At 45.0% G+C, this 14,461-nt stretch overlaps 1 protein-coding gene across 1 annotated transcript in view; it reads right to left on the bottom strand.

Annotated features, from left to right (window-relative positions):
• The window catches only part of LOC142021525 (acyl-coenzyme A synthetase ACSM4, mitochondrial-like), a 38,327-nt gene that overhangs the window by 2,386 nt on the left and 21,480 nt on the right, over window positions 1-14,461 (bottom strand). The window contains exons 7-11 of the mRNA XM_075010428.1: window positions 6,193-6,316; window positions 5,489-5,569; window positions 5,078-5,179; window positions 2,631-2,758; window positions 2,408-2,507 (exon numbers count right to left, since the gene is read on the bottom strand). Coding sequence (XP_074866529.1) covers window positions 2,408-2,507; window positions 2,631-2,758; window positions 5,078-5,179; window positions 5,489-5,569; window positions 6,193-6,316 — 535 coding nt within the window. The remainder of the gene's footprint in view (window positions 1-2,407; window positions 2,508-2,630; window positions 2,759-5,077; window positions 5,180-5,488; window positions 5,570-6,192; window positions 6,317-14,461) is intronic.

Raw genomic sequence — 14,461 nt, 5'->3', positions numbered from 1 at the left:
CACCCCAGAACCTGCACGAACCATAACGAGAACACCAGCGCGTGGAACCAGCAGTGGTTTCTGCAGCACTTGTGTGGGAAGGCAGTTGTCTTCTCTTGCCTTATGGATCTGCTGCCATTGGGGTGGACCCAGACCTGCCCTACACTGTCACACATCCAGACAGCAGGGCTGCTCTGAGAGGGTCACTACCAGTCTCCTTGAAAATGGTGGTCCCCACAATAACCCTGAGCCCAGCGTTCTGCCCCAGCTCCACACCCACCAGCCGGCCCAATATTGGAGTGTGCAGCACGGCAGGGGCCACCTGGGAGCGCAGCGCCCACCCAGGAGCACAGGCAGCGCGGCGGGAGCCAGCCTGGGAACAGAGAGCCTGCTCGGGTGTGTGCAACCCAGGGGAAAGCTGGCTGCTGAGACAGCAGCCGAGCCCAACGTGCTGGCTCGGCTTTTTGGCTGCCTCTTGAAAGTGGCAACCACCCCACTCACCAGCTCCTAAACCTGGCTCTGTGCTCCAAACCCCAGCCAGCTAGAGCACAGACGCTGCGTCTAGACTAGCCCCGAGCTCCAAAGGGGGCATGGTAATTAGGGCGTTGGGAGATTACTAATGAAGTGCTGTGGTGCACATGCGGCACTTCATTAGGCTGAATCTCCCCTGCAGCAACTTCAAAGTGTGAAGCTTCAAAGTGCCGGCTTGCTGATGCTTTGAAATTGCCATGGGGAAGATTCAGCCTAATGAGAAGTGCCGCACACGCACCGCAGCACTTCATTAGTAATCTCCCAACACCCTAATTAGCATGCCCCTTTGGAAGTTCGGGGCTAGTCTAGACACAGCCAGAGAGAAACTGCACGCACACATGTAGGCAACATGTGGGGGTGACCGGGGGCCACAAGCAGTGTTTACTATTCCTGATCTCTTTCCCCTCTTCCAAGTGCTTCATGATTTTTCCAGCAACGAAGGGTCCTGTGGCACCTTATAGACTAACAGAAAAGTTTTGAGCATGAGCTTTGGTGAGCACAGACTCACTTCATCAGATGCTGGTCTTGGAAATCTGCAGGGCCAGGTATAAATAAGGCAGAGCAAGGGTGGGGATAACAAGGTTAGCTCAGTCAGCAAGGGTGAGGCTTACTACCAGCAGTTGATCTGGAGGTGTGAACACTAAGGGAGGGGAAGCTGCTTCTGTATTTAGCCAGCCATTCGCAGTCTTTGTTTAAGCCAGAGCTGAGGGCGTCGAATTTGCAGATGAATTGTAGCTCAGAAATTTCTCTTTGGAGTCTGGTCCTGAACTTTCTTTGCTGTAGGATAGCTACTTTTAAGTCTGCTACTGTGTGGCCTGGGAGATTGAAGTGCTCTCCTACGGGTTTTTGTATATTGCCATTTCTGATATCTGCTTTGTGTGCGTTTATTCTGTTGCAGATCCAAACAAACACGGCTACCCCTCCGATACATGATTTTTCCAGGGACCGAAGTAAGGCTGCAGCTGTGCATGCCCTACTCTCTCCCCCTGCTCTGCCCCCACCCACTGCTTCCTGCAGATGTGCCACAGCGCTTCCAGGGAGTGCAGAGGCAAGACCTGCTCCCCACACACACAAAGCGAGGTGGGAGTAATCCTGCACTCTCCAGAAGCAGCTCAGTGCTGATAGTGAGTGCAGGGGGCAGGAGGGTTGAGGCTGGGGGTTCATGTGGTTAATTTTTTTTCCGCTGAAATATTAAAATGAAAAGCAATAACTTTTTAAATTGAAAAAATCAGCTTTTTTTAAAACAAAATCCAGTGTTACATCAAAATTAAGAATTTCAAACTTTGAAATTCTGTTTTTCCTTTTTCTCCATCCCTTCCCCTCTTTGCCACTGACTGCAACAGAATTAATCATCTCCAAGATGGTGCTTTATTTTACTTTTTCTCTTTTTCCACTTCAACTTTTCCAAAGTGAATGACGTTTTGAAAAGAGACAGTGGTAGAAAAATAAAAGCAGCAGTAACTCTGACACTCTGCTAAAGCTGGGGAAATTGTGAAAAGTTACAGAATAAGGAAAAAAAAAAAAAGAAAGCCACTTGATTTAATTCATTTTTCTGCTCTCTTTCAGTGACAGAGATGGAGAAAAAGAGAAAGAGAGAGCGCGTGTGAGAGAGAAGGGTAAACACAGGAGATTAAAAATGATTTTGTTAAAATATTTCAATTTTTTTGATAAAAGAATTGTACCATGTCAAATTCTGTAATACTAAAACAAAGTAGAAATTCCAAATTTCTTTATGAAATTGGATTTTTTCATTTTTTGTAACACTGATATCTAGAACTATATTCCAAATTCTTTCTTGCATCTATAACTTATTCCATGCAAATATACTAAATACAGTAGAAACCCTAAATTTCATTAAAAGAATACTCTAATTATCTTTATATATCAGTCCTTTTACCTCTCCTCTGATAGGATCCGGGCTACTGACGACAGCTGATTCTGCGACTGCTGGGTGCTCCATCAAGGCACTTTCTACTTCAAATGGTCCAATACGATATCTAAGAGAGAGTGCACTAATTAAAATACTGATCTTTTAATGAAAAATTATTTTAATTATATTTTGTGATACTAGAGAGTAAAATTGCAAGAAAAACCTGCAAACGCAACAGTAACGTACTTACCCTGAAGAATTAATGATATCATCAGACCTTCCAAGAAACCAAAAGTATCCTTCTTCATCTACAATTCCTCTGTCCCCAGTGATATAAAAATTCCCACGCTCCGTGAAGGCAGTTTTTTCTGGGTCATCCTGACAATAATCAAACAACATTTTACAAACCTTGCTGATCTTTAGTGAAATGTAAGCCATTCATCTTGCTGAAGTGCAGAGAAATAAAACATGAACAGGATAGTATCATATATTTCCAACAAAAGTGTATTTCACGTATTATGATTTCAATTATAAAAATACAGCCACACTGATTAGTAGTTCCAGCTGTGGAAATATAGTAAAATTCAGAAAAAGTGCAGGGCAGAGGGATGGAGATGGGAAAGATGTATTCCATCAGAAATTCCCCTCATCAGAACTAATTATTCAAGTATACGACCTTCCTTCTCAAGAAAGAAATTGTTGTTTACCAGTGGAGTGATTTCCAGCAAGGGGCTGGTGGAGGTTTTGAATTTTGAGCTTCAGTAGCAAAACACAGGTCTTTACTTCTTTACCTCAAGAAGCACATTCATGAACTCCAGAAGAAAGCTACTGTCACTTGCCCACCTACCCCCATTGTCATGAGGATCTACCCACAGAGGAAGACAACAGGACACACACTTTACAAGCCTGTTATATTGGCTTGAACTTATGAAACATTGCCATTTCTGTTGTCATGTTAGGGTACTTATGCTACCACCATTTAGAAGACAAAATGTTCTCCTACACATTAAGACTTCTATACTGTAGTTTGCGTGGTAATATTTAGCTAAGATCACACACACTTCATTGTCAAAACAAAAAAGCAGTCAAGTAGCACTTTAAAGACTAACAAAATAATTTATTAGGTGAGCTTTCGTGGGACAGACACACTTCCTCAGACCATAGCCATACCAGAACAGACTCAATATTTAAGGCACAGAGTAATCAAGGTGGACAAATCAGAAAAAAAATTATCAAGGTGAGCAAATCAGAGAGAGTAGAGGGGCAGAAGGGGGGGGGAAGTAGTCAAGAATTAGATTAAACCAAGTATGCAAAAGAGCCCCTATAATGACCCAGAAAATTCCCATCCCGGTTCAAACGCATGTTAATGTGCGAATTTGAACATAAAAGAGAGTTCAGCAGCCTCTCTTTCCAAAGTAGTGTGAAAATTCCTCTTCAGTAAGATGCAAACTCTTGTCATTAACAGAATGACCCACTCCAATGTTGGCTGACTGGTTTGTGGGTCAGGAGTGTGTTTATGTCTGTTTTGTGCCCATTAACTCTTTGTCTAAGAGAGTTGAAGTCTGTCCAATATACAAAGCATCTGGGCATTGTTGGCACATGATGGCATATATGATGCTAGCTGAGGAACATGAGTATGTGCCAGTGATTCTGTGAATAACCTGGTTAGGTCCAGTGATGGTATCTCCAGAATACATTGTGGACAAAGCTCACTTTATAAATTATTTTGTTAGTCTTTAAAGTGCTACTTGACTGCTTTTTTGTTTTGCTAGTATATAGACTAGCACGGCTTCCTCTCTGTCACACTTCATTGTGTGTGATGTCTTCGTCAACGAAGGGCAGTGGAGGGACAAGAAGACCACATGTGCAGCATACAGCCAGAACATGGGATCTATACTCTTCAGCAGAATGTAAACTCAAAGGGCCAAGACCAGGGATGGCTTGCATGGGTGCAGGGGAATATGATGTCTCTGTATGTCTGTGGGTAGCTGTGTGGGAGGCAGAGTAGCCTCATTAGGGTATAGTGGGAAGGGGTGGAGCACTAACCATATGGACCCACAAAGTTGTGTTGGTGTATAAAGGGAGGTATGCTGTGCTGGATATAGATCAACAGTAACGTGCTGCCTGTCTCCTCTCGTAGAAAGGAGGAAACTTTTGAGGCAGATTGGACTTCTTTTGGGGTATGTCTACACTGTGATAACACCCCTGCAGCTGGCTCATGTCAGCTGACTTGCGCTTGGGGACTGTACCATTACAGTTTATATGTTCGGGGTCAGGTTGGAGCCTGTGTTCTGGAATGAGGGAAAAAGCCGAAATCAGGGTGCTGCAGCTGGACTGGGGCTGGGCCAGGATCACCATGGCTGGATGGGGGTCAATTCCTTCCCCTCCCCTGCTGTGGCAGGAGTGGGGCCAGAGCCAGGCCACCACCAGCACACCCGCCCCCCCGTAGCCCAACTGGGAGCGTGTATGCCTCCCCTAAAGCTTGCCCCCAGTCAGCCCGTTTCATTGCGAGCTGCCTCACTTCACTGCTGGCACTGGGGCCAGCCTGCAGCACAGTGGATTGCCCCAGCTGATTCAAGTGTCCCCACCAGCTCTTCTCGGAGCAGTGTGCTGGGGCACGCCACCTTATGTTCACCTCTGTTCTCAACACATCTGAGAAGTGTCATGAACTTTTTGGAATATAAGAAGTCTCCTTACTAAGTACCAAGAGAAAAGACAAAATGGCCTCGTAGGTTTGATTCGCAAGCCAATGTTTCCTTCTTCTCCTGCAGGCAAAATATCACCCCAGTCATCTACAACCTGCAGAAATAAAACATGATTGTTTTGAGTGGCCCAGTGTTAGAGTTACCTCTGTGACATCTCTGTATATCCATGGGTAGCTGTGGGGGACGGAGAGCAGCCTCATAAGGGGTATTACATCATTCTGCATCACTGGAGGTGATAAGAGGGAATGGGTGCATTCACCATACAAACCAACAAAGATGCATTGAGTTCACAACTCTAACTGGGTGGGGGGGAAGAGAGTGGATGAGAACAGCAACTAGCATTGTTAACTCTTTTCCTCTCATATTTCACATTAAGCTCAACCAAGAAAATGTATCAAGATACCTGAACATCATAAGGTGGAAAAGCCTTTCCCATAGATCCTGGTTTAATTTTCATTCCTTTCAGATTGGCACATATTGTTACCTGAATAAAACAAGATTTTTCAGTTTGTGCAACGGAGTAGTGTCCTTGGTAGCTTTAATCTAGTTGATGTTCACAAGAGACAACTTTTGAGGGGCAACTGTGTGCGTGGTACTGATCTCAACTTCCCAGAAAAGGGATGTAATGGGTCCCTGGTCTTGCAGCATTATTCTGTGTCCACTTTGAGGGTAAAATTAAAGAAGGGATGAATTTGACCTTTAGTGGTTTTGTTTTATTCACCCACTAAATTTCCACGTATGCAAATTTTGCTATGAAGCTGGTTTTATGTTTTCTATTGCAATTCCAAGATAAATAATTTTGTGCAGATTCCCTTTCTCAAAGGATTGCTCCAGTTTGGCCACAACATACTGGGCTTGAAGAAAAATCATTAGGTGGAATTCTGTGGCATATTATGGGGTCAGGCTTGATTATCATAATGGATCATTCAGGCTTTATAAATCCGTGAGTCTTGTCATGCTGAGTACACAAAACTCAATATCTAATGCACCTTTAGCTTACTTAACAACCTTGAAATATGCAAATTCCCAAATGGTTTGCCAAGTGCACTGTGCCCTTGTAAGGTTACATCATCAGAGGTTAGCCTATGATAATTAGTGCAAACGTACTGTTTCTGTCTGGCCATAGGCTTCATAGATGTCTAGACCTGTTTGGGTTTTCCATTGCTCCATCACATCTGGATTGAGCGGCTCGCCTCCAGACACACAGTGATGCAGACTCATGAACTTGTAACTTCAGAGGAACAGAAATCAATAAAAGTGAATCAGCCTACAGTTTTCAAAGCACTGCAAATCGCTTTTGCTAGTTAACCTACTTCAACTTTAAACTATCTACACACCCCTCCAACCTCATGTGCTGTTCTGGAAAATTAAAATATTCATTGTGCTGTAGAACAGGGGTCAGCCACCCCCAGCACAGGTGCTAAGAGTGGCACATGAGCCAATTTTCATTGGCACTCAAGGCAGAAACTCGGCCCCACCCCTCCATTCCATGTAGCCGAGAGCTTGTTCAAAGCTATGCTGCCTATGGATTAACAAAAGAATAGCTAATGCTATCAACCACCAACTAAACAATAAAGCTCTGCATCTTTATTTATTTATTAATGAAGCTGTTGTAACTAAAACTATTAGTGACTTTAAAAAGTATCACTGGTAGTTCGACCATACATAGAGCTCAAAAGGTCAAATGTTGGCATTCCACCTCGGAAAGGTTGCTGACTCCTGCTGTAGAAGATGGTACTTGGACTCCTAGATTATCTTAGGTCCTGATCCAGTTTCCAATGAAGTCAATGCAAAGCTTCCATTTGCTTCAGCAGTACCAGGCTGGGGATCCCTTACAAGTAAACTCTTTAAGGAGATCAACAGAAATGAAAGAGCAACTGTCTCCTGGAAGGTCTAACTCAGTCTTCACTAACTCATGCCCCTGAACAAGCACACTATAATAGTGGAGAAGACCAGAGGGTTTGAGTGGCTGCACTCAGAAAAGTAATCCACTGGTACCATGACCTCACACCCCACTGTGGTTTTTTCCTCATGCTGGTGGCTAAAGAAGTGAAGACCATATGAACTTCCTAGAGTCAGTGGGAAGTTTGTAGAGGGTGCTGATAACAGAGCAAAACTTCAATTCACTTCCAAGACTGGAGTCAACTGTGACAGGACTGAAACATCCAAGAACTGCTCTTCCTGTTACAAGACTGCAGAAGGCAAAGATCAGCTCTGAATAAACTGCTTACATTACCCACTCTGTAACAATGGCTTAGAACACACATCCACTACATCAGTTTGAGCTGAATATTTGTAGAAAATAGCACGTCATCGGATACAACTTACAAATAAACATCAGTTTGTGAGTGGCCTGTTTAACTGCTCATTTTGTTCTCAAATGTAGGATACCATTTCTGCCTGACATCGGTATAACTCTCATTCAGTGTTGCCGAAAACTTGGTCTTATCTTGCCTCAAGCTATCTCTGGGCATTAACACAGTCTCATGTGAGAAGGTGGCTGCACTTGTCCAAACTGGCTTGTTGTTCTTATTGTATATTCAAAGATTTGCTTTTGTATTTCACGGGAACTGAATAGGTGGTGGGTTTTTATCAGTGCTAGGATTCCAGCACAACCTTTTCTCTCATCAGAACGACCCCTAAATAAGGTTCCACTTAAAGCAGAAAATAAAAGAAGCAGTCTTAGATCTTAGAATCTTAGAATCATAGGGCTGGAAGGGACCTCAGGAGGTCATCTAGTCCAGCCCTCTGCTTCAAGCAGGATCAGTCCCCACTATGTCATCCCAGCCAGGACCTTGTCAAGCTGGGACTTAAAAACCTCAAGGGATGGAGAATCCACCATCTCCCTAGGCAATGCATTCCAGTGCTTCATCACCCTCCTGGTGAAGTAGTTTTTCCTAATATCTAACCTACACCTCTCCTTCTTCAACTTCAGACCATTACTCCTTGAATATCTTAAAGACTAACAGATTTAGTTATTAGGTAATGAACTTTTGTGGGTAAGACCCATGGCTTCAGATTGGATCCACTACCTAAGAAATAAACAGATGCCTATATACAAATGTAAGCTGTATGGGTAATAAGCAGGAAGAACTGGAAGTGCTAATAAATAAATACAACTATGACATCGTTGACATCATGGAAACTTGGTGGAATAATACATATGATTGGTATGTTGGTATTGAGGGGGACAACCCCCTTAGGAAGGATAGACAGGGAAGAAAGCGGGGAGGTGTTGCCTTATATATTAAAAATGTACATACTTGGACTGAGGTGGAGATGGACGTGTTGAGAGTCTCTGGGTTAGACTAAGAGGGGTAAAAAACAACGGTGATGTCCTGCAAGGAGTCTACTACAGGCTGCCTACCCAGGTGGAAGAGGTGGATGAGGCTTTTTTTTAAACAACTAACAGTCATGCAGGGCCCCGGATTTGGTGGTGATGGGGGACTTCAACTATCCAGATATATGTTGGGAAACTAATATGGCAGGGCACAGACTATCCAGGTAGTTCTTGGATTGCATTGGAGACAATTTTTTATTCCAAAAGGTTGAAAAAGCTACCGGGGGGAAGCTGTTCTAGATTTGATTTTAATAAATAGGGAGGAGTTGGTAGAGAACTTGAAACTGGAAGGCAGCTTGGATGAAAGTGATCATGAAATCCTAGAGTTCACAATTCTAAGGAAGGGTAGAAGGGAAAACAGCACAATAGAGATAACGGATTTCAGGAGGGCAGATTTGGTAAACTCAGAGAGCTGGTAGGTAAGGTCCCATGGGAAGCAAAACTGAGGGGAAAAACAGCTGAGGAGAGTTGACAGTTTTTCAAAGGGACATTATTAAGGGCCCAAAAGCAAGCTATCCCGCTGCATAGGAAAGATAGAAAATATGGCAAAAGACCACCTTGGCTTAACCAGGAGATCTTGCATGATCTCAAAATAAAAAAGGAATCATATAAAAATGGAAACAAGGACAAATTACAAAGGATGAATATAGGCAAACAACACAAGAATGCAGGAGCAAGATTAGAATGGCTAAGGCACAAAATGAGCTCAAATTAGCTACAGGCATAAGGGAAAAGAGAAAGCTTTTTATAAATACATTAGAAACAAGAGGAAGACCAGGGACAGGGTAGGGCCATTGCTCAGTGAGGAGGGAGAAACAGTAACAGGGAACTTGGAAATGGCAGAGATGCTTAATGACTTCTTTGTTTCGGTTGTCACTGAGAAGTCTGATGAAGGAATGCCCAACATAGTGAATGCTAGTGGGAAAGGGTAGGGTTAGAAGTTGAAATTAAAAAAAAAAAAACAAGTTAAAAATCACTTAGAAAAATTAGATGTCTGCAAGTCAGCAGGGCCTGATGAAATGCATCCTAGAATATTCAAGGAGCTGATAGGGGAGGTATCTGAGCCTTCATCTATCATTAGAAAATCATGGGAGACAGGAGAGATTCCAGAAGACTGGAAAATGGCAAATATAGTGCCCATCTATAAAAAGGGGAATAAGAATAACCCAGGAAACTACAGGCCAGTCAGCTTAACTTCTGTGCCAGGAAAAATAATGGAGCAGGTAATTAAAGAAATCATCTGCAAGCACTTGGAAGGTGGTCAGGTGATAGGGAATAGCCAGCACGGATTTGTAAAGAACAAATCATGTCAAACCAATCTGATAGCTTTCTTTGATAGGATAACAAGCCTTGTGGATCAGGGAGAAGCGGTAGATGTGGTATACCTAGACTTTAGTAAAGCATTTGATACGGTCTCGCATGATTTTCTCATCAAAACACTAGGCAAATACAATTTAGATGAGGCTACTATAAGGTGGGTGCATATCTGGCTGGATAACCGTACTCAGAGAGTAGTTCTTAATGGTTTTCAATCCTGCTGGAAAAGTATAACAAGTGGGGTTACGCAGGGGTCTGTTTTAGGACCAGTTCTGTTCAATATCGTCATCAATGGTTTAGATATTGGCATAGAGAGTATACTTATTATATTTGCAGATGTTACCAAGCTGGGAGGGGTTGCAGATACCGGTCAACAGATACCGGTCATAAGCTCTTGCTCGATTGGCATAGAGAACGAGCACCAGGGCTTGCCTTCGACGGTGGGAGAGATCCTCGCATCTCACTGGACAGTCACCGCCCGCCTCAAGCTGGGCAGCCCCCAGCCAATAGGGTACTGTCCCGCCACAGTTCACCGGCCTTGCTGGGTGCGTGAGGCTTAAGGTTCCTGAACCTGACAAGTGACTGAAATTTGGGCACCAGGCAAACCAATAAGAAAATCAACAAGAAATGAGAAACATCAACAATTTAAGCTTGCTTGCTGGAATGTGCGGACCATGCTGACCAGCTTGACTGAAGATCTTCGGGCCATCAGTGACACCTGAAAGACCGCTGTCATCAACGAGGAACTGAAGAGGCTCCGAGTTGATATCGCTGCACTGCAAGAGACGCGACTCGCAGATTCGGGATCTCTAAAGGAAAAGGACTACACCTTTTTCTGGCAGGGTAAAGAACAAGAAGAACCCAGAGAGCATGGTGTTGGCTTTGCTGTCAGAAACACCCTTCTACAAATGGTGGAATTAGTCATGGGCGGATCAGAAAGACTTCTTCGGATGACGCTTCAAACTTGTGCCGGTCCCGTCCACCTGATCAGCGCTTTTGCCCCAACCCTGTATGCAAAACCAGAAGTAAAAGACAAGTTCTATGATGTGCTTAGTGCTGCTGTAGTGCAAATACCTGCTCGTGAACAACTGTACATATTGGGTGACTTCAATTCAAGAGTTGGAGCTGATTGGGCCTCATGGCCTTCCTGATAGGACACTTCAGTGTGGGAAAAATGAATGACAATGGACAGCGTCTCCTTGAACTGTGCACGTACCACGATCTGTGCATCACAAACACATTCTTCCAAACGAAGCCACAGCACAGAGTGTCGTGGAGACACCCACGCTCGAAGCACTGGCATCAACTAGACGTGGTCATCACTAGGCGTAATAACCTCAAAAACGTCCTTCTGACACGCAGCTACCATAGTGCTGACTGTGATACAGATCACTCGCTAGTTTGCTCCAAGCTCAAGCTGAGACCCAAGAAGCTGTACTGCTCTAAACCTGCTAGAAGGCCCCGCATTGACGCCAGAAAGACGGCAAACTCGGAGAAAGCTGAAAAGTTCAGAGAGACCCTCCAGGAAAATCTGCACAGTGGCCCTGGGGGCACCGATGTGACATCCAAATGGCAACATCTGAGGGATACAGTTTACAACACGACCTTGTCGGTGTTTGGAAGAAGAGCTAGAAACACGAACGACGGGTTCGAAGCTAACTCTGATGAGATGATCCCAGTCATTGAAAAGAAGCGTGCTGCACTCCTGGAGTAGAAACGCTCACCGAGCCAGAGTACCCAGCAAGCACTTAGAGCAGCCAGAAGAACAGTACAGCATACAGCCAGGTGCTGTGCCAGCAACCACTGGCTCCAGCTATGCAGCAGCATCCAAACCTGTGCTGACTTTGGTAATCTCAGAGGAATGTACGAGGGTATGAAGAAGGCATTAGGACCCACCCAGAACAAGATGGCACCTCTGAAATCCAAATCTGGTGAAGTCATCGCTGACAAAGCCAAACAGATGGAGCGCTGGGTTGAGCACTACTCCGAGCTGTACTCACGTGAGAACATTGTGGTTGACACAGCCCTCGATGCTGTCGAGCTCCTACCAGTAATGGACAAACTGGATCAGGAACCGATTGTGGATGAACTGAAGAGAGCCATCGACAGCACTGCAGCAGGAAAGGCCCCTGGTCAGGATGGTATACCACCAGAGGTAATCAAGTGTGTCGCGGACACACTCCTGGAACCCCGACATGAGCTACTGGGCCTGTGCTGGAAAGAGGGTGTGGTTCCACAGGATATGCACGACGCTAACATTGTAACGTTGTATAAGAACAAAGGAGACAGAAGCAACTGCAACAACTACCGTGGAATCTCCCTCCTAAGCGTCACTGGTAAACTGTTCACTCGCTTCATCCTTGGCAGACTCCAGAAGATTGCTGAGAGGGTGTACCCCGAATCACAGTGTGCATTCCGCGCAGAGAGGTCTACCGTTGACATGGTCTTCTCTCTAAGGCAGCTGCAGGAGAAATGCAGGGAGCAGAGGAAGCCACTCTACAAAGCCTTCATTGACCTGACCAAGGTCTTTGACTTGGTCAGCAGGGATGGTCTGTTCAAACTGCTCCACAAGATAGGCTGTCCTCCACAGTTACTCAAGAGGATCCAGTCATTCCACGAAGACATGAGAGGAACCATCCAATATGACGGCGCTTTATCGGATGCTTTCAGAATCAGGAGCGGCGTCAAACAAGGATGAGTCCTTGCTCTGACATTGTTCGGGATCTTCTTCGCACTCCTCCTGAAGCATGCCTTTGGATCTTCAACAGAGGGCACACAAGATCTGATGGGAAACTGTTTAGTCTTGCAAGGCTGAAAGCTAAGTCTAAGGTGCGGGAAGTCCTCATCAGAGACATGCTGTTCGCAGACAACGCTGCTGTAGTGTCTCACACAGAAGACCAGCTTCAAAAACTGCTGGATCAGTTCTCCAAAGCATGCAAGGACTTTTACCATCAGCCTAAAGACGACAAACGTACTCGGTCAGGATGTTGCTGAATCCCCATCAATCAGCATTGACAACTATATGTTTGAGGTTGTCCAAGAGTTTGTTTACCTCGGGTCCACCATCACTGACACCCTGTCGTTGGACTCTGAGCTAAATAGGAGGATCGGAAAAGCAGCCACAACTCTGTCCAGACTCAGCAAGAGAGTGTGAAATAACAACAAGCTGTCCACTCACACCAAAATGCAAGTCTACAGAGCCTGCATCCTCAGCACCCTCCTTTATGGCAGCAAGACTTGGACCCTGTATGCCTGCCAGGAAAAGAGGCTGAACGTCTTCCACTTGTGCTGCCTCAGGCGCATCCTTGGAATATCATGGAAGGACAGAGTGACCAACACCACCGTCCTCGAGCAAGCTGGAATTCCAACCATGCACACCCTCCTCAGGCAGCGTCGGCTCCCCTGGCTTGGCCACGTCCACAGGATGAATGATGGAAGGATTCCAAAAGACATCCTGTATGGTGAGCTAGCCTCTGGCAAAAGACCTCCCGGACGCCCCCAGTTGCACTACAAAGATGTCTGCAAGAGAGACCTCAGAGAGGTAGACATCGAGCTGGACAACTCGGAAGAACTAGCAGACGACCGCAGCAGATGGAGGCAGGGGTTACACAAGGGCCTTCAGAAGGGTGAGTTGAGGATCAGACAGCTAGCAGAGGAGAAGCGAGTGCACAGAAAGCACACTAAGGACTTGCCAGACACCTACCACATCTGCAAGAGATGCAGCAAGGACTGTCACTCTCGTGTGGGTCTTCATAGTCACAGTAGACGCTGTAAATGAAGCCCTCAATTGAAACTATAAAGGGCGCGATCCATAGTCTATTCAGACTGAAGGATGCCTACTACTGAAGGGAGGGGTTGCAACTGCTTTGCAGGATAGGGTCATAATTCAAAATGAGCTGGATAAATTGGAGAAGTGATCTGAGGTAAACAGGATGAAGTTTAATAAGGACAAATGCAAAGTGCTCCACTTGGGAAGGAACAATCAGTTTCACACATACAAAATGTCTACGAATGACTACAGCAGAAAGGGATCTAGGGGTTATAGTGGACAACAAGCTACATATGAGTCAACAGAGCAGTGCTGTTGCAAAAAAAGCAAACATGATTCTGGGATGCCTTAACAGGTGTGTTGTGAACAAGACAAGAGAAGTCATTCTTCCGCTCTACTCTGTGCTGGTTAGGCCTCAGCTGGAGTAGTGTGTCCAGTTTTGGGCACCACAGTTCAAGAAAGATGTGGAGAAATTAGAGAGGGTCCAGAAAAGAGCAATGAGAATTATTAAAGGTCTAGAGAATGTGACCTATGAAGAAAGGCTGAAAGAATTGGGCTTGTTTAGTTTGGAAAAGAGAAGATTGAGGGGAGACATGATAGCGGTTTTCAGGTATCTAAAAAAGTGTTATAAGGAAGAAGGAGAAAACTTGTTCTTTTTGGCCTCTGAGGATAGAACAAGAGGCAATGGACTTAAACTGCAGCAAGGGAGGTTTAGGTTGGACATTAGGAAAAAGTTCTTAACTGTCAGGGTGGTCAAACAGTGGAATAAATTGCCAAGGGAGGTTGCAGAATCTCCATCGCTGGAGATATTTAAGAACAGGTTAGATAGATGTCTATCAGGGATGGTTTAGACATTACTTGGTCCTCCCATTAGGGAAGGGGGCTGGACTTGACAGCCTCTCAAGGTCCCTTCAGTCCTAGTATTCTATGATTCTGTGAAACCTGTTAGT

This window comes from Carettochelys insculpta, chromosome 16 (assembly GCF_033958435.1).
Source record: "Carettochelys insculpta isolate YL-2023 chromosome 16, ASM3395843v1, whole genome shotgun sequence".
Lineage (NCBI taxonomy): Eukaryota > Metazoa > Chordata > Testudines > Carettochelyidae > Carettochelys > Carettochelys insculpta.
This window is presented reverse-complemented; position numbering and strand designations above follow the sequence as displayed.